The 25989-nt window shown below is 39.2% G+C and overlaps 1 protein-coding gene across 11 annotated transcripts in view; it reads left to right on the forward strand.

Moving 5' to 3' along the window:
- Nucleotides 1-25989, forward strand: part of DIS3L2 (DIS3 like 3'-5' exoribonuclease 2) — a 346721-nt gene that overhangs the window by 50675 nt on the left and 270057 nt on the right. For 10 of the 11 annotated variants that reach the window (XR_013363376.1, XR_013363377.1, XM_077869235.1 and 7 more), the window contains 2 exons: nt 7742-7795; nt 19009-19110. Coding sequence is in view for 8 of the 11 variants with exons in the window: in XM_077869235.1 (XP_077725361.1) it covers nt 7742-7795; nt 19009-19110 (156 nt within the window). In the remaining 3 variants the exon portion in view is untranslated. Of the gene's footprint in view, nt 1-7741; nt 7796-19008; nt 19111-25989 lie in introns of those variants that run through there. The other variant, XM_077869241.1, reaches the window with a different exon arrangement.

The raw sequence follows: 25989 nt of genomic DNA on the forward strand, positions 1-25989 counted from the left end.
TGGATTGGTATATAGAGGCATTGCCATGTGTTACCTGGCTCCCTTGAAAATGTTGGTTGTGTTCCATTCTGAATGCATTCTTTCATTTTTCTCATTCTGAGAGCCCAGCTCCTATATTTGTGGTTTTGGCTAAAGATCCAGCCAGTGAACAGATACTGTCCACTTTTCTTCCTCCTCCTCCTCCTCCTCCTCTTCTTCCTCTTCTTCTTCTTCTTCTTTCTTTCTTTCTTTCTTTCTTTCTTTCTTTCTTTCTTTTTTTCTTTCTTTCTTTCCTCTTTCTTTCTTTCTTTCTTTCTTTCTTTCTTTCTTTCTTTCTTTCTTTCTTTCTTTCTTTCTTCTTTCTTCTTCCTTTCTTCTTCTTTCTTCTTCTTCATTTTATTTATTTATTCATGAGAGATACCGAGAGAGAAGCAGAGACATAGGCAGAGGGAGAAGCAGGTTCCCTCTGGGGAGCCTGATACGGGACTAGATCCCAGGACCCTGAGATCATGACCTGAGCCAAAGGCAGATGCTCAACCACTGAGCCACTCAGGTGTCCCTCTTCTTTTCCTTCTTAATCCCTTTTCTGTATTTACCTGTGGTCAAGAACACATATGATTAATATAGCCTCTTTTTTTTGGCCCCCTTCATCCTTCCCCTGCCCTTACCCTGTATCCCTGCCACCTCTGCCAACCACCAGTATGTATCTCTGAGCTTGTGTGGTTTTTCTTTTTTTTTTAAGATTCCACATATAAGGGACCCAACAGTATTTGTCTTTCTCTGTTTGACCTGTTTCATTTAGCATAATGTCTTTGAGATCCATCCAGTGGTTACAAATGGCAAGATATCATCCTTTTTTTTTCTTTTTTATCATGGAGTAATATTCCATTGTGTGTGTATGTATGTATACTCTACAATTTCTTTATTCCTCCATCACTGGACATTTAGGTTGTTTTCATAACTTGTCTATTATAAATAATGCTGCAGTGAACATGGGTTGCACATATCTTTTTGTGTTAGTGTTTTGTTTTTGTTTTTGTTTTTTAAAGATTTATTTATTCATTCATTCAGAGAGAGCGAAGAGAGAGGCAGAGACACAGGCAGAGGGAGAAGCAGGCTCCATGCAGGAAGCCCGATGTGGGACTCGATCCGGGGTCTCCAGGATCACACCCCAGGCTGCAAGCGGCGCTAAACCGCTGCGCCACCGGGGCTGCCCTGTGTTAGTGTTTTTATTGACTCTTGAATGGAAAATTTTTTAACAAACGAGTTGATCTTTCTGATTTTAGAGGTACTATTGGCCTTTTTATTTATTTATTTATTTTTAAATTTTTCTTCAAAAATTTATTTTCCAAAAAAAAAAATTATTTTCCTTTTTATTTATTTATTATTATTTTTTACTTCCCTTGGATTTCTTTGATGAGCCCTCTCTTAGGAGACTTGAAGCTGAATTTGGACATTTGTCCCCTCATTAATCCATTCATTTGCCATTTATCGTTCAATCTACATACTGAGCTCCCATTTTATCTACAAATTTCTTGGCCCTCATCTTGTTTCATGTTTGAGGACCACTTGTGCCTTTCCCATTTTCATCTCCTGCCACTCTTCTTCAGGTACATGCTGCTCTATCCATCCTAATCTTTAAGACTTCCTGTAAAAACTCTGCTCTTTGATTTTTCTATGACTTTGTACACAGTGTTCCTAGTGTTTGGAATGCTTTCTCTTATTATCTTGATGTAATTGTGCTTGAACTTTAAGTCCCTACCTAAATGTTACCCCCTTTGAGAAGCCTTATTTTAATTCTTCCAGCAGAATTGGCCGTGACTACTTTCTGGGAGCTGACTTTGTTGTTTACCCTTTATTCTAAACTTATTAACATTTCTTGGTATTTATGTTTCCTCAAATAGACCATTCACTTTCTTGTGGGTAGGATTGTATCTTATTCCCACAAATTAGCCCAGTATGTGGAATTTGATGGATGCATAATCAGTTTATATTGAATAAATATTTATTTACTGAGTGAATAAAGGATCAAGGTACTGTCTTTTGAAGAGGGGTGAGGGAAACTCTGTTATGACTTGGAAGAAAAATTGCTTATAATTTTAATTATAGAATTTATAGAGATAAGAGGAGGAAAATATCCTGGCATGCTAAAGCTTTTGCTCCTTTCTATTAATGTTTGCTTTTGAAGCAACTCTTTGCTGATATTAAAAAACAAAAAGCTGATCAATATAACAACTTTCTTTCCCAGGAGTTTGTAAGTGATTCCTCCTGGCTTGTGACATCATGAGACTCTGCAGCCAGAGCCTCCCCCCACAGATGAGAACAGTTGTTCTTTGCAGATGGGGAGAGGAATGGGTTCCAGATATGAGGTCACCGTGTGAAATATACAACACTGTAAATAAGATTTTCATAGACAGGGAAACAGAGTCCATCTGCTTTCTGCTTTCTGATATGAACTTTATGTGTGCAGGCCTTGATGGATAAGATAAAAAGCTAGACAAGAAAAGCTATTTAAATGCTGTTGGAGAAAATTAAACTTATTAGATATACTTGTATTTGTTAACTTTTACATTCAAATTTAAGTATATCGTGACATCTCTTTTTTCTCCCTACCCAGAGAAGAAACTATTATTGAGAGATATTAAGATATTAAGGAGATGTTTTAAAAATAGGAGTAGAATAAACTTTTTATTATTTATTTATTATTTATTTTGTTTTCAATACTTTGAACAATAATTTGACATTTCATTGGTGTTTTGCCCTATATGGGCATGAGGAGTCCACAGTGACCAAAGGAATCTCTTTCCTGACAGCAGTAACACAAGATCATATACACATAATTTTGAAAAAAATTTTTCTTGTAGACAAGCTCTCATGTCATACATACATCCTTTCTCCATAGCTACGGTATAGGAGATTGGTATAGAAGGTGTGGGAAAAAATTAAAGTATGGAATAAACAGGCCTGGAGGGGACTCAGGTTTGAGGTGATGACCAGAATGACATAGGTATGATGGTAGAATTGGCTGGTTTCCTCATCTCAGATGATGCTTTGACTGAAAATGCCCCAGAGCAGCTTGAGGCATGATGTCAGAGGTCCCCCTAAAACAGAATACTGGTGTAAAGTTGTTATTGGACCTTACAAGAATTCCTAGTCTAAGGAAGACAAGACAGGATGTGGGTTAGTTTCTCGGACCTTCACCATTTGTTGAGAGTGAAATCAACTGGGGAACATTTGCATATGAATTAGAAGAATAGAGGTGACATTATATTGGACTGCCCAGCCATTTAGAAGCACAGATGATCTTCATAACATTACTGGCTGGGGCTGGTGGAACGGCTTCAACTCTGTAGACACACTCTAATTAGCTCATGTTTCTTGACTGCCTACTAAATGCCAGGCATATACCAGTGAGTGAGATAGGTAATTCACTGGGAGAGACGGGCAAATAATCAGAGACATAAAGAGGAAATTATAGCATGTGCTGAGTACTCCTAGGGAAATAAGAAAGATGAGAAAGAAGAATTAGAGAGAGCCATTTTACATGAAGGTGGTTAGGCTGCTCTGAGCAGGTGATTTCTTTTTTTTTTTTTTTTTTTTTTTTTTTGAGCAGGTGATTTCTGAGCAGAGATCTGAAAGATGGAAATGAGCCAGCTATCAGGAGAATTAGGCAAAGAACATTATAGGCAGAGAGACCAGCTAGTGGAAAAATGGCAGGCAGAAACAGGCTTGGTGTTTTTGAGGAACATGAAGGAAGCTGTTGGACATAGTGAGCAAAGGGAATTACGATATCGGAATAAGCTGGAGAGGCAGGCAGCTGCCACAGCTAGGCTGTGTGGGAGAGTTGGACTTTGTTAAAACTAAAGGGTTTCGGTAGGGAGAGGGCATGATGTATTTTATGCTTTAAAAACATCTCTTAGTTAGTAGTTATGAGGTGAATAGACTTGAGTGGAAGTTGGGTCGTCATATAGAAGGCCATTACAGTAAACTGGGCAAGGAAAGAAGGGTGGTAGCAGTGAGGATGGCAGGGAGTGGATGGCTGTGGAGCCGGAACTGGCAGGAAGCTGATGGCTTAACTGTGAAGGTGAGGCAAAGGGAGGAATAAAGTAGGACTCCTAAGTTTTGAGTTGAGCCACTAGATTGATGATGTTACCATTAGCTGAAACAGGAAAGACAGAGGGCTGGAAGGTGGTGCTGGAGTGGTGGGGGAAGGGAGCAGATGGCATAAATGAGCAAAGAGGCCCTGGTGATGACTGTGGCAAACAGGAGCAGTCTGAGGCAGTTATGCGTGAGGATGCTGGAACCAGACTGCTAGGTTTGAATGTGGTGTGGAAGTGGGCACCTCTTGATTTCTCAGTGTTCTCCTTTGTAAAAGGGAGGACAGTAGAACCTACCTCATAGAATTGATTTGAGGGTTAAATTAGTTGATGGATATAAAGCTCTTAAAACAGTGTGTAACATGTAGTATACTTATATAAGTGTTATTTGAGATTTTTTTATTGCTATAAGGGAAGCGTTTATGATTCAACTCAGGTGGTTGCTGCTATGGAGGGTTAGCTGGTTTTTCAAGAAAATGTGGAAATACATTTATGTGTGAAATTCCTTTGCTTTAAGTATTCTCAAACATCCTGTAAGCCAAATAAAACATGTTTGTGATAGCCAAGCTAGGCTAATTAGCCCAGTTGTGTGGTATTTTTCTATAGTAACATTCAGCCCCTTGGGTGTAGGCATGAAGAAGGCAGATAGGTGGGGCTAACCGAGAGTGGGGGCTGGCTAGTTGAATAGAAGAGGGCAAGTGGACCCAGGACTCATGGTTTGCAAGGGCAGGAGGTAATGACAGGCCCTGGCAACTAGGTGGCTAAGCAAGGGACTAAACATAGTGTGGGGACAGAATGTGGTCAGATCCATGGGTTAGAAGTCTTAGTGAAGACAAAGAATTGCTGAAGTGGGGTCTTAAGTGAGATGGAAGGATAGAAGATCATAAAGTGTGATATCTGAGTTTTTATATTTGGAATTGGTATCATTAGCAATGATGCCAAGAGATGGTAGTGAACATGGGGTACAGTGGTTAGGGTGGGTGGAGGAAGAGCTGGTTAGAGTGACTGACTAGGGCTGTATGGTCAACCATATGGATACAAAGTTCCATAAGTGTTTATAGAAATGGGGGTACAGAGGAAGACAGTGACCAATGAATCAAAGCATTAGTGAATCAGGATAATCAAAGGGTTTGAAGATGATAGCACTGAGGAGGTATAGCAGGAGCTAATGATATGATCTTCAAAAGATCTGGATTTTAATCAAGAATGGAGGAAAAGGGGGCACGAATGGCTTAGTTGGTTAGGCATCTGCCTTTGGCTCAGGTCATGATCTCAGGGTCCTGGGATCGAACCCTGCATCGGGCTCCCTACTCAGCAGAGAACCTGCTTCTCCCTCTCCCCTCTGCCTATTGCTCCCCCTTCTTATGCTCTCTGTCAAATACATAAAATCTTAGGAAGAAATAAGAATGGAGGAAAAAAAATAATTTTGAAGCTACAGAGGGGAAACAGTGTGGGAAACGTTCTCCGGTCCTTCAGGCATGTGGCATAGGAAAGATAAAATAGACTCTCTGAGAGCACTTCAAGGGAAGTGATCATATCAGGGGACAGCCAGGTTTCAGTTAAGTCAAGGAGCATTCACAGAGGAGATGAGCATGGAGAAGCCTCACTGATCGAGTTCCAGGCCTTGGAAAGGGTGAGGAGGAAGATGAGTGATGAGGGATTGGGGTAGATTAGGTGATGGTCATAAAAATATGGAAATGGAAGTCCTGTACTTTTGCAGGTGAGTAAGACAAAACCTTGCTGGAAGTCTCTTTTAGTTAAAAGACCGTTTCTTGACCTGCTTTACTGACAGCTTCTTTCATCAGGGTGTGGGGTGGACTCTGGTCTACTGTGGAATTCTGTTAGAGTTTCTTTTCTTCAGTGCGATCTGCCCTCTCAAGGGAGATTCCTGAGTTCCTCTCTACGTGCTCTGTACTGAAAGGCCTTTTCACAGCAGAGGGCCTTCTTACCTCTCTGCTTCTTCAGGTAGTAACTGTTCAGTGGGCTGGAAGGGATTATAGAAGAGTAGCAATTCAGGGGGAGAAACAAAACAAACCTTAGGTCAGAAAGCAGTGTTTGGAATCAGAAAATGAATTTTTTAAAAATTTAATTCAAATGAATTGACTTGATTTACTTGGAGCATCTTCCCCTCACTAGATACTGTGTTCTAGTGGAGAGCACCCCATCGTGTCCCCATCGCTTAGCGTAGTGCCTGCCATGCTAGTCTTTAGGAAATTTTGTTGAGTCGATACAAATGTAGGATAAATGTAATAAGCTTTTTGTTTCCCTTCCCTCGACAATAAACAGCTGTCCTGGAAGTGAAATTGCAGTGACATTCATGAAAAGGGTCCGGCCTCAGGGAGCTTTGCCATCCTTGTACCCTCCCCACCCTTACCCTAAGCAGAGTTCCAGTACGGTGGGAGAGTATTTGTCCTTTGAAGCTCTCTTGCTTATGTGGGGTTCTTTACCCGTATTTCCCTTCTAATTTGTTTGCCAGTTTTTCTCCTCCATCAGGACCAGGTCAGACACTGTCTGTGGAGACTTTCCTGGTGTCCCCAGCTGAAAGTCTGCTGTACCCTCACAGCATCCTTTGTATTTTCCCTCGTAAACAAGGACTGAGCTTGATCCTCACTCTCTCTCCACATTGTCTCAGGGTCTTGAATACAGTATTCAATAAATCTTAAATTAAATGTACTTGGGATGTTAACAATAGTATAAACTATTGCATGGAAATTTGTAATTTAAACATGGTACACATTGAAGGGGGGAACTAGTTTCTTCTTTATACCCTCACTTAGTTTGTTAATTAATGTATCTTTGAATCTTTCAACATTTTAGGGGGGAAGTGTTATTTAAAACACTTTCTCAAGACACCCTTTGAGTCTGGCTCTTAGGAAAATAACTGCCTGTCTCCATGTGTTCCAGTGGCCTTCAAATGCAGCTGGAACCTTGGGAGGGTGACAGCTTCCTGCAAGAGCCTAAAATACTGAACCGCTATTGAAGACGGCCCCCACCTGCACCCCTGTGCGTAAATAGAAGCAGACCCTGATTTGGTGCTGGAATAACATGAAGCTGAAGGCAGACTGGGTGGCCTGGCTGCCGGAGCCAGGACTCCCATTTACATTAAGAGCTGGTTCTGGACCATTTTGAATTATTGACTCATTCAGCTCTGCAGAAGAGCCAGAGTAAAAAATATGCATCTGGTCTCTCAAGGTTAAGTATCCAGGTTGGAAATCAACCTGTATCACTTTGAAAACTGTCACAGAAACAAGCAGCTATGGAAAGATCTCAGTGAATAAAAAAAGGCCGTTATGTAGTGGGATGTAATCCCCACATAATCTTGTTCTTAAAATGAAGGTTAAAATGTGAAGCCTAGCACATGGGGGCACATAAAATCCCCATGGTTGTCGCTTTCCTACTCCATGCCAAGCTCTGTTCCTTCTCACCTCTGCGTGTTCATAGCAAGGTGCCAGTGTGGGTTCTGTTTCTGATGGAAACCTGTGTTACATCAATATAAATCATGTTTCATGCATTTAATGAGTAGTTCTCATATGCCTAAATTGTTTTCGAGATTGAGCTGTTTAATTAATTTAAAAACTTTTATTAGAGAATAACATATGTATGGAAAACCTGTAAGTGTATATAACTAGTTAAATTTTCACAGATTTTATTTTTTTATTTTAAAGGGTGTATTGAGAATTAATCCAAAGAAGTTTCATGAAGCCTTCATTCCTTCCCCGGTAAGTTCAGTAACTTTATAATAAACTTAATGTCACATTTAATTTTTTAGATGTGCTCTGAAACTGAAATATATATTCTAACTAAAAAGTAGAGTAGTAAAACAAAATCGAGGATGGGCAAGGATTTGTTACAAATTTAAATAAGCAAAATTTGCCTTTGGTTAACAGCCCCTTTTGCCAGTCTTAAACTCATGCTGCAAGTGAAGGGGACGGCATTTGTTACTAGGGCTGCAGAGAGCAGCTGAGCCCACATGACACCCACCAGTTCTTGCAGTTGGACGTTCTGGGTTTATAGCTTCAAGGGATTTATGGTTTTTTCCACTAATTTAAGTTAATCTTTCCCAAACAAATAAGCTATCTACTTTCGATCTACTGCATGAGCTAATCTGCAAATTTGTCCAAAAAAAATGTGTAATGCTTTTTTCTTTTGGTCTGAGTTTCTCACTTCGCTTTTCTGCAGGTGATAGGACTTGGTATAAGGCTCTTCACCATTGGATCTTTATATCCTTTCTTCTGTTCATGACTCATTTTACCAGGCCTTCTCATTTAAGGGAAGTTCACTCCGACATGTAGTTAGCAGGAGGTCTTTGGATAAGGCTTGATTGTGCAAAGCTAGGGGAGCAATATTCTTGAATTCCTGATGTGACTTTTCCAGGCTGCCATAAATAGGATAGCCATAAAATTAAGATGTTTTAACTGTGGAAGAGAGCACAGGAATAAACCTGAGCTTATTGATGAGGAAATGGAATACGTATATATATTTCAGTTAACATATTTCAAGATGTTAAATGGTAAGTTTAGTGAGAATACAAGTTCAGTCATGTGCTTCCCAGGTGGTGGTGGTGTTAAAATAACCTTAAGGACCTATTCTCAAGCTTTTTTTAGTTCTTTTTTTCCCCTTGTCCTACAGAAGCCAAGGATTCACATTTGTATCTCAAGTTCCATCTTACCCATTGGATTAGAGAAAAAGTATCACTGATGTGTCACCTTGTTCTCTCTGAATCCTATTCTGTTCCTGTGATGGGAATATGCTATGTATTCTTACCCTGGTACTTTGTTCAACTGAAGGTCAGCTTTGAGGCAGTGACTTAGCCTTAGGAGCAGTTTTATCATTCTGGGGAAGCATAGTTCACATAGTGGTTGGTTCCCGATGTTGCTTATAAGGTGAAAATCACATTCGGTAATCATAAGAATTACCCATGAAAATTTCTTAGGAGTATGCCATGTTAGAGATAGATCATCTCTCAGTAAGTCCAGCATAACTAACATTTTCTCTACTTTAGAAAGAATAACCGTTTCTTCATTGGCATGCCAGTTGAGGGAGCTCGATTATAATAGGGGCCCTGTGTATGAAAAACATGGGTTGTTAAGTATGAGAATCATAGCCAGTGGAGTAAGGAATTCATCTTGAGACACACCTGGGTGCTGAGAGGATTACAAAGTCTCCCATCAGTGTACACTGAAGTTTCCTTTCATTGATTGGAATGTTAAGGGGAACTACATAGAGCATTTTGAAAATTTTACTGCTTGCTTGCTTTCTTCCCTGAGAACATGGTATTGAATTTCCCTAAGTTATATCCCTGTTAGGCTGGTTCCTGACAAGTGTGGGGCCTAGGACAAGGGTACAAATGGAGGTACACATACTTTATTTTTATTTTTTATTTTTTTTGAGGCACACATACTTTATATTAAATATTTAGAAGTTATTAGGTAAAATATATTCATGACAAATAAAATATATTTCTTGTCAGATGTACCTCTGTGTACCTGGGTTCGCATGTAGAACTATTAGACTCCTTGGAGCTCTATCCTGAACTGTGGCCTGCATGCAGAGGGTCTGCCTCTGGCCTGCTCCTCTTCCCCTCCCAATCCTGGCTTTCTGTCCCCTCTTTGCTGTCTCCACTGTGCACCCCTCTCCTCCCATTCATTGAGGGCCCTTGCATACACCTACATGAGCATCTTATCCCACATGTCCAAATTCTGTCCACATGCCTTAGAAATGCCTGCCCTTTGGCCACTTGTCAAGTCCAATGGGTGCCACCATTGGCTGTGGTCTTCCCGCAGGCTAGCAGACCTGGGAAAAATGCCGTGGACGTGGGTTTGGGGCTCATGATCCCAGGGATGCACATCCTTTTGGCCCTGAGAGCTCTTTACCTATGGGGAGAAGTGTGACTGAAGAAGGGCCAGAGTAAAGGTCCTCTAGAATGTAGGGCCTAGTTAGGTTCCTGTAAGTTAAAGTGATATGATTTGAATGTGCAAATAATGTGTTGTCATAGTTTAATTTGCCTATAATAGTTAAAGGAAGTTAAGCAAAAGTTACTGATGTTTCAAAGATTTTATTTATTTATTCATGAGAGATACACAGAGAAAGACAGACACAGGCTGAGGGAGAAGTAGGCGCCCTGCAAACAGCCTGATGTGGGACTTGATCCTGGATTCCGGGATCATGCCCTGGGCCAAAGGCAGATGCTCAACCGCTGAGCCACCCAGGCATCCCGAGTTACTGAAGTTTCAAAAGCCCAAATTGTTCTCCTACTTGAAATTATATTCCTGGCATGTCCTATTAAGAATCTTTTAGACACTTGTGATGTTAGGATTGGCTTGTTTTTTTGCCCCTTATTCTCCTATTTGGCCACTGATGGAGTAGTAATATTGTCTCAGAGGGAGAAAAAAAATGCTAAATGATTCACCTCTAAGAAACTAAGAACTGACTATAAAAGCACTATCAAGGCCCAGTTGTAAGTTTTGGTTGTACATACTAGGACAATCCTGCATTCTGTTTTTGTGGGTGTTTTGGTAATTTTCAGTGTTTAGAGGCATTCCAGAAAGCTCTGAGGAAGGAGATAGTAGAGGCAATAAATTATACATAGATAAATCCCACAACCACCACTGGTCTGGATTTATGAGCATACATAGCTCATGTCCATGTCAGGTGTGAACTGGTATGAACTGCAAAAATGCTCACAGGTGGACTAGGAGTAGATTATCAGAACCAGGGTCTGAATGTTCCCTGTTCCCTGTCTTAGCAGGGAGAGTAAAGAGAGGAATTGTTCAAAGAAGATGTAGCCTTTGCTCTGACAATAGGAAATTAAAAAGTTTTTGTAAAACTTTTGTAAAATTGGGGGTGGATTAGATTGTCTGATATTCCTTATAACTTTAAAATTCTAAATTCTTACTTAAAATTTTAAAGTTTCGGGCAGCCTGGGTGGCTCAGCGGTTTAGCACCTGCCTTTGGCCTGGGGCATGATCCTGGGGACCCGGGATCGAGTCCCGTGTCCGCCTTCCTGGGTGGAGCCTGCTTCTCCCTCTACCTATGTCTCTGCCTCTCTCTCTCTTTCTCTGTGTGTGTCTCTAATGAATAAAAAAATAAAATCTTAAAAAAAAAATTCTAAAGTTTCTGGAGAGACAAGAGTAGACTACATTTGATTATTTAGGTTCTTACTCTAAAAACAGTTGTGAATTTACACAATGTCATTTGCTATGTTAAAATATCTACTGAAGAGGCTAACAACAGTGAATTCATCATCACTTTGTTATTTTAAAAAAGTATTTCGTCTTGGGGGATGCTGACTTAGGTTCATTATAATTGGAAGTGATAGAAAGTTGATTTTCATTCTCTTTTGACAAAGCCAAGTCACTTATATGTGTACCTGCGAGTCTCCTAGGGTTCTCAGTAAAAGTAAGATACAGAGTTAGAATAAAACCATTTGACTTTGAAGCAAACCAAGAGCAATTAATATTATTGAGATAGCTTTTTATGCTGTCTGGGGATAGGATAAAGAGGAGAAATGGACCAGATATAGATATTTGACTTTTTACAAAAAGCATGGACTCCATTCTGAATTATGTTGGTACAAGAAGTTTTATAACTTTTTTTGTGCATTTTGTCATGGGAGGCACCCTTTGAACGTCTGTGGAGTTTATTTGGTCCAAAGGGAGCTATTCCATCGATAGAGAATGCTTTTGGGTTGTCCTCCCCACTCCAAAACCTCCCAAGTATTTAGTTAGATTACCCTCAGATCCCATTATATTTCTGCTAGGTTGGTTCATTATCTATTTTCTTTTTTTTTCCTATTCTTTCTGGTGGATAGAGTTAATCATTGACATTCAAATAAAGAGCTGAACTCTTTGGCTTTTATTTTATTTTATTTTATTTTAATTAATTTATTTTTTACTCTTTGGCCTTTAAAAGTGGGTGTGTCTGAGTGGCTCAGTCAGCTAAGCATTTGCCTTCAACTCAGGTCATGATCTCAGGGTCCTGGGATGGAGCCCTGCATTGGGCTCCCTGCGCACTGGGGAGCCTGCTTCTCTCTCTCCCTTGGCCTGCTGCTCTGCCTACTTGTGCGCATGTGTGCTCTCTCTCTCTGTGCGCCAAATAAATCAGAACATCTTTAAAAAAAACATCTTTAATACTGAGTTGTTCCCAAGTTTATGGTCTTTAAAATAAGAGATTCTGCAAAAGATTCATATGTCTATTGGCCATTTGTATGTCTACAGAAAGAATCCAGTAAGAGCTGAGCAGTGACGCAATACTTGGATATTTGTGTATTACCTGAGGTTCAACTCAGCCCTGCTTTTCTTGGTTTCTTGGGATGGGAATGTGACAATACCAGTCACATTCATCTTAAATCTCTGAGCTGTCTGGGAGTGGTGTACCTGATTATGAGAGAGGCATTTCATTTTGTGTGTTTTGACCACATGATCATGCATTGGAATGTCCTCCAAATAGCTCTTTCTTCATTCTGGGGAAGTTGGAGAGACCCTGTTGCTACATAAATTGCAGAAGGCAGCGATTGATGATAATGTGCCACCCTGCAGTTGTTCACATTTTATTTAGTGGTTGTCTCTTCCTTATTTCTCTGAGAAGCTCAACATGAGTTCAACTACAGTGACTTTCTCTTTGTGGCTAACACAGTACTGTACCTCAGGAACTAGGGTGGGTCAGGTTTGACAACATGTGCAGGCCATAGCTGTCAGCCCATGGTTAGGGTGGAAATTGAACAGAAAAACTGTTCTAAAAGAGCTCTCATGATTTGTAATCAGAAACTATAAAAAATGCTGAATGTCTAAAGTCCCATTTTTGGTGCTGGTGGGGCAGGTTTGGTGAATTTGGAATGCTAATTTTAACTGAAATGTTATAGTATTCACCTTTAGTCTCTTGACTGTTAAGTCTTACCTATATCAAGTGTCCCTAATAGAAAATTTTTGGTGGTGGTTTTCTTTTTTTTTTTTTTAAATTTTATTTATGATAGTCACAGAGAGAGAGAGAGAGAGAGAGGCAGAGACACAGGCAGAGGGAGAAGCAGGCTCCATGCACCGGGAGCCCGATGTGGGATTCGATCCCGGGTCTCCAGGATCGCGCCCTGGGCCAAAGGCAGGCGCCAAACCGCTGCGCCACCCAGGGATCCCTGGTGGTGGTTTTCTAAGCCTTGTTTGCTCTTACTTCCTTTAAGAAAAAGGAACATTTTATTTATCTCTTATTTTTTGAAAAGAGGCATGGAATATAAAACTTTGGAAGGATAAGAATATATATATGCATGTTTGTTGATAAAACATTTTGAGAATGCTTAATTTTTCCATGGATCCTTCTATCTTTCCTGTTTCAGTGTTTTTGCAAAGTAATTTGACTTAATAGGAAGATTCTGGCCTCTGTTTAAGTTTAGCAGTTGATACTTGAGTTCAGTAGGGTTACATCTGCTTAAAGTAGGTCATTATTATTTTCTTAACCAATACACTGTTTTAAAAAAATTAAATTCAGTTAATTAACACATAATCTATTATTAGCTTGAGAGGTAGAGGCCAGTGATTCATCAGCCTTATATAACATCCTGTGCTCATTACATCATGTGCTCTCCTTCATGCCCATCACCCAGTTATGGTATCCCCCCATCCACATTCCTTCCAGCCACCCTAGTTTGTTTCCTATGGTTAAGCGTCTCTTGTGGTTTGTCTCCTCTCTGATTTCATCATTTTATTTTTTTCCTCCCTTGCCCTATGATCCTCTGTTTGTTTCTTAAATTCAACATATGTGTGAGATCATATGATAATTGTCATTCTCTGACTGATTTCGCTTAGCATAATACTCTCTAGTTCCATCCACGTTGTTGCAAATGGCAACATTTCATTTTTTTCGAAGGCTGAGTAGTATTTCATTGTGTGTGTGTGTGTGTGTGTGTGTGTGTAATATACACCACATCTTTATGCATTCACCTTTGAATGGACATCTGGGCTCCTTCCATAGTTTGGCTATTGTGGACATTGCTGCTGTAAGCATTGGGGTGCAGGTATCCCTTTGGATCACTACATTTGTATCTTTGGGCTAAATTCCTAGTAGTGCAATTGCTAGGTCATAGGGTTAAGTCTCCTTTTTTGGTGGGGTCTTTATCTAGTTTTGGGATCGAGGTAATGGTGGCATCATAGAAAGAGTTTGGAAGTTTTCCTTCCACTTCTATTTTTTGAAACAGCTTCAGAAGAATAGTTATTAATTCTTCTTTAAATGTTTGGTAGAATTCCCCTGGGAAGCCTTTCGGCCCTGGACTCTTGCTTGTTGGGAGATTTTTGATTACCATTTCAATTTCCTTGCTAGTTATGGGTATGTTCAGGTTTTTCTATTTCTTCCTGTTTCAAGCTTTGATGGTTTATATGTCTCTAGGAATGCATCTGTTTCTTCCAGATTGCCCAATTTGTTGGCATATAGTTGCTCGTAATGTGTTCTTATAATTGTATTTCTTCAGTGTTGGTTGTGATCTCTCCTCTTTCATTCATGATTTTATTTATTTGAGTCCTTTCTCTTCATTTTGATAAGTTTGGCCAGTAGTTTATTGATCTTATTGATCCTTTCAAAGAACTAGCTCCTAGTTTTCATTGATCTGTTCCACTGTTCTTTTGGTTTTTGTTTCATTGATTTCTGCTTTAATCTTTATTAATTATCTTCTTCTGCTGGGGTTAGGCTTTATTTGCTGTTCCTTCTCCGGGTGCTTTAGGTATAAGGTTAGGTTGTGTATTTGAGACCTTTCTTGTTTCTTGAGGAAGGCTTGTATTGCTGTCTACTTCCCTCTTAGGACTACTTTTGATGCATCCCAAAGGTTTTGAACAGTTGTGTTTTCATTTTCATTTGTTTCTATGAATTTTTTTAAAGTCTCCTTTAATTTCCTGGTTGACCCATTCATTCTTTAGTAGGACACTTTTTAGCCTTCGTGTGTTTGAGTTCTTTCCAAATTTCCTCTTGTGATTGAATTCCAGTTTCAAAGCATTGTGGTCTGAAAATATGCAGGGAATGATCCAAATTTTTGGTACCACTTGAGACTTGATTTGTGACCTACTATATGATCTATTCTGGAGAATGTTCTGTGCACACTCGAGAACAATTTAGGATGGAATGCTCTGAATATGTCTGTGAAGTCTGTCTGGTCCAGTGTGTCATTCAGAGCCCTCGTTTCTTTATTAATCTTCTGCTTAGATTATCTTTGCATTGGAGTAAATAGGGTGTTAGTTAAGTCCCCTACTATTATTTTATTATAGATGTGTTTCTTTAATTTTGTTATTAATTAGTTTATATAATTGGCTGCTCCCATATTAGGGGAATGAATATTTACAATTGTTAGATCTTCTTGTTGGGTAGACCTTTTAATTATGATATAGTGTCCTTCCTCATCTCTTATTAGTCTTTGGTTTAAAATCTAATTTGTCTGATATAAAGATTGCCACCTCAGCTTTCTTTTGATGTTCATTGACATGATAAATGGTTTTCCATCCCCCCTCTTTAAATCTGGAGGTATCTTTGGGTCTAAAGTGAATCTCTGTAGGCAACATATTGATGAGTCTTGCTTTTTAATCCAGTCTGATATCCTGTGTCTTTTGATTGGGGGCACTTAGTCCATTTACATTCAGGGTGATTATTGAAAGATATAAATTTAGTGCCATTGTATTACTTGTAAAGTTACTGTTTCTGTAAATTGTCTCTGTTCCGTTCTGGTCTGTGTTCCTTTTAGGTTCTCTCTTTGCTTAGAGGATCCTTCTTAATATTTCTTTCAGAGCTGGTTTAGTGATCACACAGTCTTTCAGTTTCTGTTTGTTCTCCTATTTTGAATGGCATCCTAGCTGGATAAAGTGTTCTTGGCTGCGTATTTTTCTCATTTAGCATTCTGAATGTATCATGTGAGTCCTTTCTGGCCTGCCAGGTCTCTGTGGGTAAGTTTGCTGCCAGTCTGATGTTTCTATCCTTGTAGGTTATGGGCCTCTTGTTCTGAGCTGCTTTCAATATTTTCTCTTTGATTCTGAGATTTGCAAGTTTCTCTTCTATATGTTGAGGTGTTGGACTATTTTTATTAACTTTGACGGGGGTTCTCTGTGTCCCCTGGACTTGAATGTCTGTTTCCTTCCCCAGATTAGGGAATTTCTCTGCTATAATTTGGTCCAATATACCTTCTGTTCCCCCCCCCTTCCTCTTCTTATGGGATTCCAGTTATTTTAATATTGTTTCACTTTATCATATCACTTATCTCTTGAACTCTCTCCCCTCACGATCCAGTAGTTGTTTACCTTTTTCTCAGCTTTTTTATTCTGCATCATTTTGCCTTCCGTATCACTAATTTTCTCTTCTGCTTCATTTATCCTAGCCATTAGAGCCTCCATTTTTGATTGCATCTCATTAATCGCCTTTTTGATTTTGACTTGATTAGTTTTTAGTTCTTTTGTTTCTCCAGAAAGGGATTTTGTAGTGTCTTCTATGCTTTTTTTTTTTTTTTTTTCAAGCCCAGCTAGTATCTTTATAATTGTTATTCTGAATTCTAGTTCTGACATCTTACTTATGTCCATACTGATTAGGTCTCTGGTGATCAGTACTGCTTCTTGGTCTTTTTTTCTTTTTTTCAGGTGAGTTTTTCCATTTTGTCATTCTGTTCAGAGAATAGATGACTGACAGAACAAAATACTAAAATGGCAACAATGACCCTAGAGAAATATACATTAACCAATTCAGAAGAAAGCCAAAACTGGAAAATAAAAATAAAAAAATATAATCAGACAGGTGGACAGAACAGAACAATACACTGGATCCTGTGTATATTTTGGTCTCTGTGTTAGAAAATTAGATCCCAAAAATGTAAAGAAAGAAAAGCTTATATATGTACAAATATAAAATTAAATACAATGAAAGGATAGAATATAACTAAAAATGAAAATTAAAAGACACACACACAGAAAGGAAATATAAACAGATATGTGAACAGAACAGAGCAATACACTATATCCTGAGTGTATTTTTTTGGTTTATTAGAAGAAATTGCATCTCAAAATTGTAAAGAAAGAAAAATTTATATATATGCAAAAATGCTATTTAACATGTTGAAAAGATAGAATGTAACTGAGAAAATAAAAATTAAAAAAAATCTAAAAAAAGTTGATAAAATAAATTCATTGAAAAAGGAAAGAGAAAAAAATTAAAATTGAAAGACTAAAGAATTGTGGGAAAAAACCACGAATTCTATATGCTATATTCCCCTAGTGCTGGAGGTTTGCAGTTCTCAATGATTAGTCAACTTGGTTTTGGATGAATGTACTTTTTGATCTTCTGGTGGAGGGACCTTTTTGCCTGATTCTTAGGCATCTTTGCCCTGGTGGAATTGTACCGCCCTTGACAGGGGGCCAGGCTAACGAACTGCTTGGAAGGCAGCTATGCTCCCCTATACCAACAACGCACTAATCTGTTTGGGATTGCTCAATGTGGCTTTTGTTCCCTGAAGGCTTTCCCCTCTGCTTTAGAGGATGAAAGTGAAAATGGTGGCTTCCCAATCTTCAGCTAGGAGCCCCACTCCTTAATGCCCCCTCAGAGAAAAGCAGCCAATCACTCCTGTCTCTGTGGTCTCTGTCTGCACTCCATACTCACCCAACCTGTGACTGAGCATTTCTATTTCAGGCATGCAACTTCATTTTGAGTCTTCAAACCCTGCAGACTTCTGCAGCTTGCATCCATGACGCTCCACCTCGGGGAGGGAGGGGGCGGTTCTTGTCGTTGTTCTGCTGCTTGCTGGGCCCCTCTTTGGGGAGCGGTTGCATAGGACATGCTGTGGTTTCTGGTTTCTGGTAACCCCGAGCTGAGAGCCCACTCCTGGGTTCACCAATTGCAGCCAGCTTCCCTGCTCAGATGCCTAGGAACTCTGCCACACTTAGGCACCCTCAGTCTTCCTGTGTGACCCCAAAGATCCTGAGACTAAACTGTCCCTAAAGTGGATTATTTGTAAGCATGTGATTGAGGTTGAAGGTGTCCATGCCTTGTGTTCATGGTGGGGAGTTTACCCTGCTCCTTAGAGAGGTGGAAGAGTGTGAGAATGCTTCATGAGTCTCCTGTCCCTTTCCTTTTCTTCTTTGCCTTCTACTTAGGTCTCCATAAAAGCAACCACAGTTTGCTTTCTCTGTCATTTTCTTGGCAGGAGGAGCATAATTTTGCTGGTTTCTTCCTTAGAGAACTCAAATCCTGGAGCTAGTTGCTGTTCTTGTCTTCAGTTGGTGTTCTTGGGGGATTATATTTTGTTCTTCTGTTTTCTTGCAAACCTTCTATGTTTTACCCTTCTTTTATACTTAAAAATCAGTGTACAAAAGGTATCATCATGCTTTATTTTATTTAAAACAAGAAAGGATAACTTACTCCTTTCTCATTTCAGTTATGGAAACATGTAATCTCAGTTTTTTGCTTTATATATTTTTGTTTGTTTTTGGTCTGCTTGTAGGAGATTTTCTCTTATGTTTTTGAAATTTTTAAAAATATTCTGCTCTCTGTGTGTGTCTCATGAATAAATAAATAAAAATCTTTAAAATAAAAAAAAATATTCTGTTAACCTGCTCTTTTGTGTTCATTCCCATTTCTATAAGGCCCAAAGAGACTGATTGCCCTCTCTTTTTGAGTTAGTGGACAGATTGTAGAGTCTACAGTTTTTAAACTGAGGAAATAGGGATGCCTGGGTGGCTTAGCGGTTTAGTGCCTGCATTTGGCCCAGGTGTGATCCTGAAGTCCCGAGATCGAGTCCCACATTGGGCTCCCTGCTTGGAGCCTGCTTCTCCCTCTGCCTGTATCTCTGCCTCTCTCTTTCTCTCTCTCTCTCTCTCTCTCTCTGTCTTTCCCTCATGAATAAATAAAATCTTTACAAAAAAAAAAGGGGGAAATAATTTTTGGTTCCAGGCCTTGGTAAACTGACTATTTTCTCTCTCCAACCTAGGATGGTGATCGAGACATTTTTATCGATGGGGTTGTTGCTCGTAATAGAGCCTTGAATGGGGATCTGGTGGTCGTGAAGCTCCTTCCAGAGGAACAGTGGAAGGTGAGTTAAATTTTCCTTTTCTAATAATAGATGACTCAGGGCCTTTTTATTCTGTGGTGCATCCATGAGACATCATAAACTGGAGTAGTCATAGACTGCTGAGGTCCTGTGGTTGCCTCAGAAGTAGGCCATGCAATGCTTAGAACTTAGAAGCATCTGGCTGGCAGACATCTAATGATTTGAGTTGTTCTCCTCGCTCCCTCCCTGTGATCTGTCTTCCCTGTCATATGCCTTGCACTGATTTCTGATAATTTTTAGGATAGAAGAAAAGCTTGCAGGGCACATTCAAACTATATGTAATATTTCCTCACATTAATGGTGGGCAAACTAGAAAGACAAAGCCATAGGTATGGTGGCAGTGTTTGCACATTCTTGCTGCCTCTATGGGAAAATTCAGCCAACACATACCTAGTTCTGTAAGTTACAGTTTGGTGATTGGGCTTCCCTTGGCAGAAAAAAATAGACTCTGTCTTTTTATAATACAGAGATCTGGTGGCAGACGAAAATGTTTTTAACATGAGAATATGCTGGGTTTCAGTCTCCATATATGTTTGACAATTGAAAAGAAAGATGTGGTTTTTGACTGTTGTTTTAAATAAAGGTTGGGCACTGGAAAGATTCATAGTAGCAGTTTCTTTGAATTTTCATGTAGAACTGGCAACTTGTGTGTCCAAGTCTAGATTTTTCTTTATAGCATTTCTTCATTTCTTTTATTTTATTTGGCTCAATTCACTGGTATTGAGGAATATAGTGTTGTCTTCAGTGAGTGGTACTATAGGATTAATAGAGTGGGCTTTTAGGCTAGGCTCCTTGGGTTTGAATTCCATTTCTGCCACTTACCTGTATAACCTCAGTTGAATTATATAACCTCTCTGTGCCTCAAATGCCTCACCTGTAAAATGGAATAATCATAGTACCAACTTTATAGGTTTGTCATGAAGATTAAATGAGAATACATGTAAAAATCTTAGAATGGTGCCTGACCCATGGTAGCAGCTCAAGCAATGTCAGTTTTTATTGTTAGCTTTTATAGAAATGGGGAAAATACTACCTTATCTCAGAGGTTAGTCCAGATGTAAATTTGCTTTTATCTGATAAAGCTAGAGTAACTGTTAGACCTATGTGCCAGGGATTTGTAGGGTGTAGGGATGTTAATAATGATCAAGATAGACATCACTCTTGCCCTCATGGAGCTCTTAGTCTGAGGGAGTGCATGTAGGAAGAGACAGATACTAATCACACACAAATTTAAAGATAATTATTATTAATGCCATGAAGTTAAGTACAGAGTGTTTTATGAATCAATTTCTAGCCTCGATTCCCCCAGTGCACCCCCAGTTGCTGACAGTTGTGGTTATATCCTCCCTTGATTCTGAAAAGTGCAGCTAAGGGTTGGTTCCAGGTCCTAGTAATGTTTATTGATTTAGGACATTTACTCTTTTCTGGAAAGCAGCATCTAGCACAGTGTTGATGAGATCTAAGAAGATAAGAGGAGTACATTAGGGCCTGGTCAAACTAAAGAGGTATCCCTAGAAGTCATTTGAGGGAGTAAAGAGGCAGAATTAGAGTGAAGATGATCCAAAGAAGGAACAAGAAAGATGGTGGTTTCCTTTAACTTAAGGAGTGAGAATGGGTAGAATAGAAAAAAATAGAAGAGTAATTACAAATTGGTGATTCTAGAGCTGACCAGAGCAGGTGCAAGGTGTTGACAGGTTGAAGAATAATAGAGAGCATATATTACAGCACCTGTTGAGCTCTACAGAGGTGAATGAGGTTGATTCTAAAAGAGCAAGGCTGGAGCACTTGGGAGCTCAGTTGGTTGTGTCTGACTCCTGCTCAGGTCATGATCCTGGGGGCCTGCTCAGCGGGGAATCTGCTTCACCTTCTCCCTCTGCCCTTCTCCCCACTCGTGCACACTTTCTCTCAGATGGATAGATAAAACCTTTGGCAAAAAAAAGAGCAAGGTCGCCCTTTCACGAAGATGGCGCCGAAGGTGAAGAAGGAAGCCCCTGCCCCTCCCAAAGCCGAAGCCAAAGCAAAGGCTTTGAAAGCTAAGAAAGCGGTGCTGAAAGGTGTGCACAGTCACAAAAAAAAGAAGATCCGCACGTCACCTACATTCTGACGACCCAAGACCCTGCGTCTCCGAAGGCAGCCCAAATATCCTCGAAAGAGCGCCCCCAGGAGAAACAAGCTTGATCACTATGCCATCATCAAGTTCCCCTTAACTACTGAGTCAGCCATGAAGAAAATAGAAGACAACAACACACTTGTGTTCATTGTGGATGTCAAGGCCAATAAGCACCAGATCAAACAGGCTGTGAAGAAGCTCTATGACATTGATGTGGCCAAGGTCAACACCTTGATCAGGCCTGATAGAGAGAAGAAAGCATATGTTCGACTGGCTCCTGACTATGATGCTTTGGATGTTGCCAACAAAATTGGGATCATCTAAACTGAGTCCAGCCGGCTATAAATCTAAATATAAATTTTTTCACCATAAAAAAAAAAAAAAAAAAAAAAAGAGCAAGGTCAAGTTGCCTGGCATCCTTCCTACCTTGGCTATGGCAGGGGATGGCTAAAAAACCCAAGCATATCAATAAACAAATCAGTTACATTATTTTCCTTGTTCTTCACTCCATTTGTATTTAAGACCAGCAAGCACAGACTTTTCTGGTATTGTCAGATACACCCTAGCTTTGGACAGAAAGATGAGGGTAGTTTGGAGGTGAAGGTGTTTGTTGTCAAGTTGTAGAAGGACAGTGTAAGACTTGGGCATTCTTATTTCTGCTTTGGTGCCTTTGCTTCTAGACAAAAACCTATACCTCCTTGAGACTTAACACAGCAAAGTTGTGTTTTTTCCCAAGAGGCCTAAGTTTGTGATTTTGTAATTGCTAGGTCACTGGAGCTAGTTAAGTAGATAAAAATTTACTGAAATTCTTGTAGTGTTCCCACAGTCAATATTACACATTGACATAGCTTGTTGTTCTATTTTACAGTTAATATCTAAAGGCAGAAGAGATTAAGGGCCAGATGGGAGTTTTAAGCCAGGGAGTGACATGGTCTTATTTAGCCAAAAATCACTCTGGCTGCTATTTGGAGATTGGAATGCAGTGGGGGCAGTTATGCATTGGCATGACTAGTCAGGAGGCATATACTGGGTCATGATAGTATAGATGGAGAGAAGTAGGGATACATTTTGTGAGTAGAGCTGATGGGACTTGAATATGGATATGAGGAGTAGGGTGAGTGAAAGGGAGGAATCAAGGATTAAGATTCTAGTTTAAGCAAAATGAGTATGATATCATTAATTAAAATGAGGAATAGTAGGGAAGAACATGTTTGGGTGCAAAAATTATGAGTTCTGCTTGGCTATGTTAAGTTTTAATTTCTTTTCAGACACGTTAATAGAGATGCTGAGAATATATGGAGGCCTAGATGGTTCATTACTCATAAATTCTACTAAACATTTAAGGAAGAAATAATCCCAAGTCTACACAAATGCTTTCAGAAAATGCAAGAGGAGGAAATCTTTTTCAACTCCTCCTATGAAGGCAGCATTGCCTTAATATCAAAAGTAGGAAAAGACATTAGAAGAAAGCTATAGGCCAGTACTCCTCACAAACATAGTTTAAAAAGTCCTCAACAAATTTTAGCAAATAAAATCCAGCAACAGGGATCCCTGGGTGGTGCAGCGGTTTGGCGCCTACCTTTGGCCCAGGGCGCGCGATCCTGGAGACCCGGGATCGAATCCCACATCGGGCTCCCGGTGCATGGAGCCTGCTTCTCTCTCTGCCTGTGTCTCTGCCTCTCTCTCTCTCTGTCTGTGACTATAATAAATAAATACATAAAAAAAAATCCAGCAACATATTATATTAAAAGGATAATACAACATGGGAAAATGGGGTTTATCTCAAGAATGCAAAGTTGGTTTAATATTTGAAAAGCAATCTGCTGTAATTCACTGTATTAACTGACTAATAATAACACTATATTTCAGTCAAATGTCATCATTTTAATAGATGCAGAAAATGTGATTGACAAAAGTCCACAATCATTCATAATAAAAACAGCAAATAGAAATAAAAGATTCCTCAGTCTGGCAAAGCACATCTAGGAGATGTTTATAACTAACACCATTCTTAGTAAGGTGAAAGACTAAGTGGTTTTCCTTCAATATTGGGAATGGGGTAAAAATGTCCCTTCTCATCCCTGGATATTCTAGCCAGTACAATAAGGCAATAGAAAAAAAAAAAAAGCATTCAGATTGGAAAGGAAGAGGTAAAACTGTCTTTATTCTTAGACCATATGATTTTCTAAGACCATATGATAATCCTAAGGAATCTACTAGAATCCTAGGAATCTACTGTTAGAACTAATAAGTGAGATTAGCAAGGTTGAAGGACAGAAGTTTGATATAAAAAAAATCAATTGTACTTCTACATATTATCAAAGAGCAATTGGAAATTAAAAACATTAAAGTATCTTTTTAGTAGAATCAAAATTATGATATACTTAGGGAAAAATTTGACCAAAGATGTGTAAGACGTGCACACTACAACTGTAAACCTCCTGGGAAAAATTACATAAGACCTCAATAAATGGTGAGAAATACCATGCTCATGATTTTAAAAAATTTTTTATTATTTTTAAAAGATTCTATTGATTTATTCATGAGAGACACAGAGAGAGAGGCAAAGAAATAGGCAGAGGGAGAGGCAGGCTCCCTGCAGGGAGCCTGATGCGGGACTCAATCCCAAGACCCCAGGATCACTCCCTGAGCCAAAGGCAGGCACTCAACCACTGAGCCACCCAGGCGTCCCCATGCTCATGAATTAAAAGACTCAGTATTGTTAAGATGACCGTTCTGTTCAGATTGATCTATATATTAAACCCAATCCCAAAGAAAATAATAGCAGACTTCTTTATAGAAATTAACAAACTGATTTTAAGATTTATATAATTATGCAAAGGCCTTAGGATAACCAAAACAAAGAACAAAATTGGAGGCTGCATATTACCTGATTTCAAGACTTACTATAAAGCTCTGGTAATCAAGACTGTGTGGTAAGACTGTGTTAAGATAGACCTATAGATCAATGGAAGAGTAGAGACTCCTATACAGACCCAGGCATGTATGGTTAATTGATTTTCTACAAAGGTGCCAATGTAATTCAGTGGAGGAAAAGATGTTTTTAAATATGTGCTATTTCAATTGTGCAGCCATATGAAAAATAAAACTTTGACCCTTACTTTGTATGGTATATGGAAATTAACTTGAAATAGATTGTAGATATTTTGAACTTCCTTTTTTAAAAATTTTTATTTATTTATGATAGTCACATAGAGAGAGAGAGAAAGGCAGAGACATAGGCAGAGGGAGAAGCATGCTCCACGCACCGGGAGCCTGACGTGGGATTCGATCCCGGGTCTCCAGGATCGCGCCCTGGGCCAAAGGCAGGCGCTAAACCGCTGCGCCACCCAGGGATCCCTGTTTTGAACTTTCTATAAGAAAAAGAGGGGAAAATTTTAGTGATCTTAGATTTGACAAATATTTCTTAAATATGAAACATAAAAGAAAAGTCAATAAATTTGACTTGGGCAAAATTGTAAACTTTTGCTCTTCATTAAACACTTGCAAAAAGGCAAGCCACAGACTAGGAGAAAATATTTGCAAAACATTTATCTGACCAAAGACTTTTATCTAGACCATAAAGAACTCTTTTAATTCGGTAACAGACAGCCTATTTAAAAACTGTATTAAAGATTTGAAGAGATACTTAGTAAATGAGATATATAGATGGCAAATAAGTGTAGGAAAAGATACTTGATGTAATCAGTCATTAAGGAAATACAAATTAAAAGCACAAGATAGAACTATTAAAATTGCTAGAATGGCAAACGTTCAAAATATTAACCAAAACCATTGTTGGCAAGGATACAGAGCAACTAGAACCCTCATACACTGCTGGGGGGAATATAAAATGGTACAGTCACTTTGGAACACAGTTTGGCAATTACTTAAAAAGTTAAGCACACACCTAACATGATCCATCCCTTCTAGTCCTGTATATTTACATTAGGGAAATGAAGGCATTTGTCTGCATGAAGACTTATATAGTCATTCAAAGCCACTTTTTTTGAATAGCCCCAAACTAGAAATAGCACACATGTCCATCAGCATGAAAACCAATTTTGCTATACCTATTCAACAAATACAACTCAGCAGTTAAAAAAGAGAAATCAATGGACTGTTGATACATGCAACAACATGGATAATCTCAAAATAAATTATGATGGATGAAAGAAGCTAAGCAAAAAAGAATATACTCTGTATGAGTCCATTTACATAAAACTTTAGAAAACGCAAACTGATTTGTATGGAGAAAAGGCAAATAAATCATTGGATGCCTGGGGCAAGAGTAGGAGAGATGGATTACCAAGGGATCCCAAGGGAGCTTTGGGGGTGATGGACATGTTTATTATCTTGATGAGATAATTTCATAATTGTGTCTGTAAGTCAAGACCAATCAGTTTGTGCCCTTTAAATATATGCAGTTTGTTATATATAAGTAAAGCCACAAAAATTGCCGTAAATGAAATAAAACAAGATGTTTGGACAAATGAACCTGAAGCTTCAAGGAAAGATTGAAGCTAGAGATGTCAGTTTGGAAGGCTTCAGTATATGTGTGGTGTTAAAGTCGTGCTAGTGGATGAGATCACCTAGAGAGTGTAGCTAAAGAAAAAAAGGCTGAGTATTGAGTTCTTGGGCAAGCCAGCATTTAGAGATAAGCTGAGGAGACCATGGAGAAACCCATGCCCCTGCATCAAGGGGTATGAATGATGCTGGTTAAATTCCATCTATGTCTAAAGTGGAAATCA

The sequence above is a fragment of the Canis aureus genome, chromosome 24 (genome assembly GCF_053574225.1).
Source record: "Canis aureus isolate CA01 chromosome 24, VMU_Caureus_v.1.0, whole genome shotgun sequence".
NCBI lineage: Eukaryota > Metazoa > Chordata > Mammalia > Carnivora > Canidae > Canis > Canis aureus.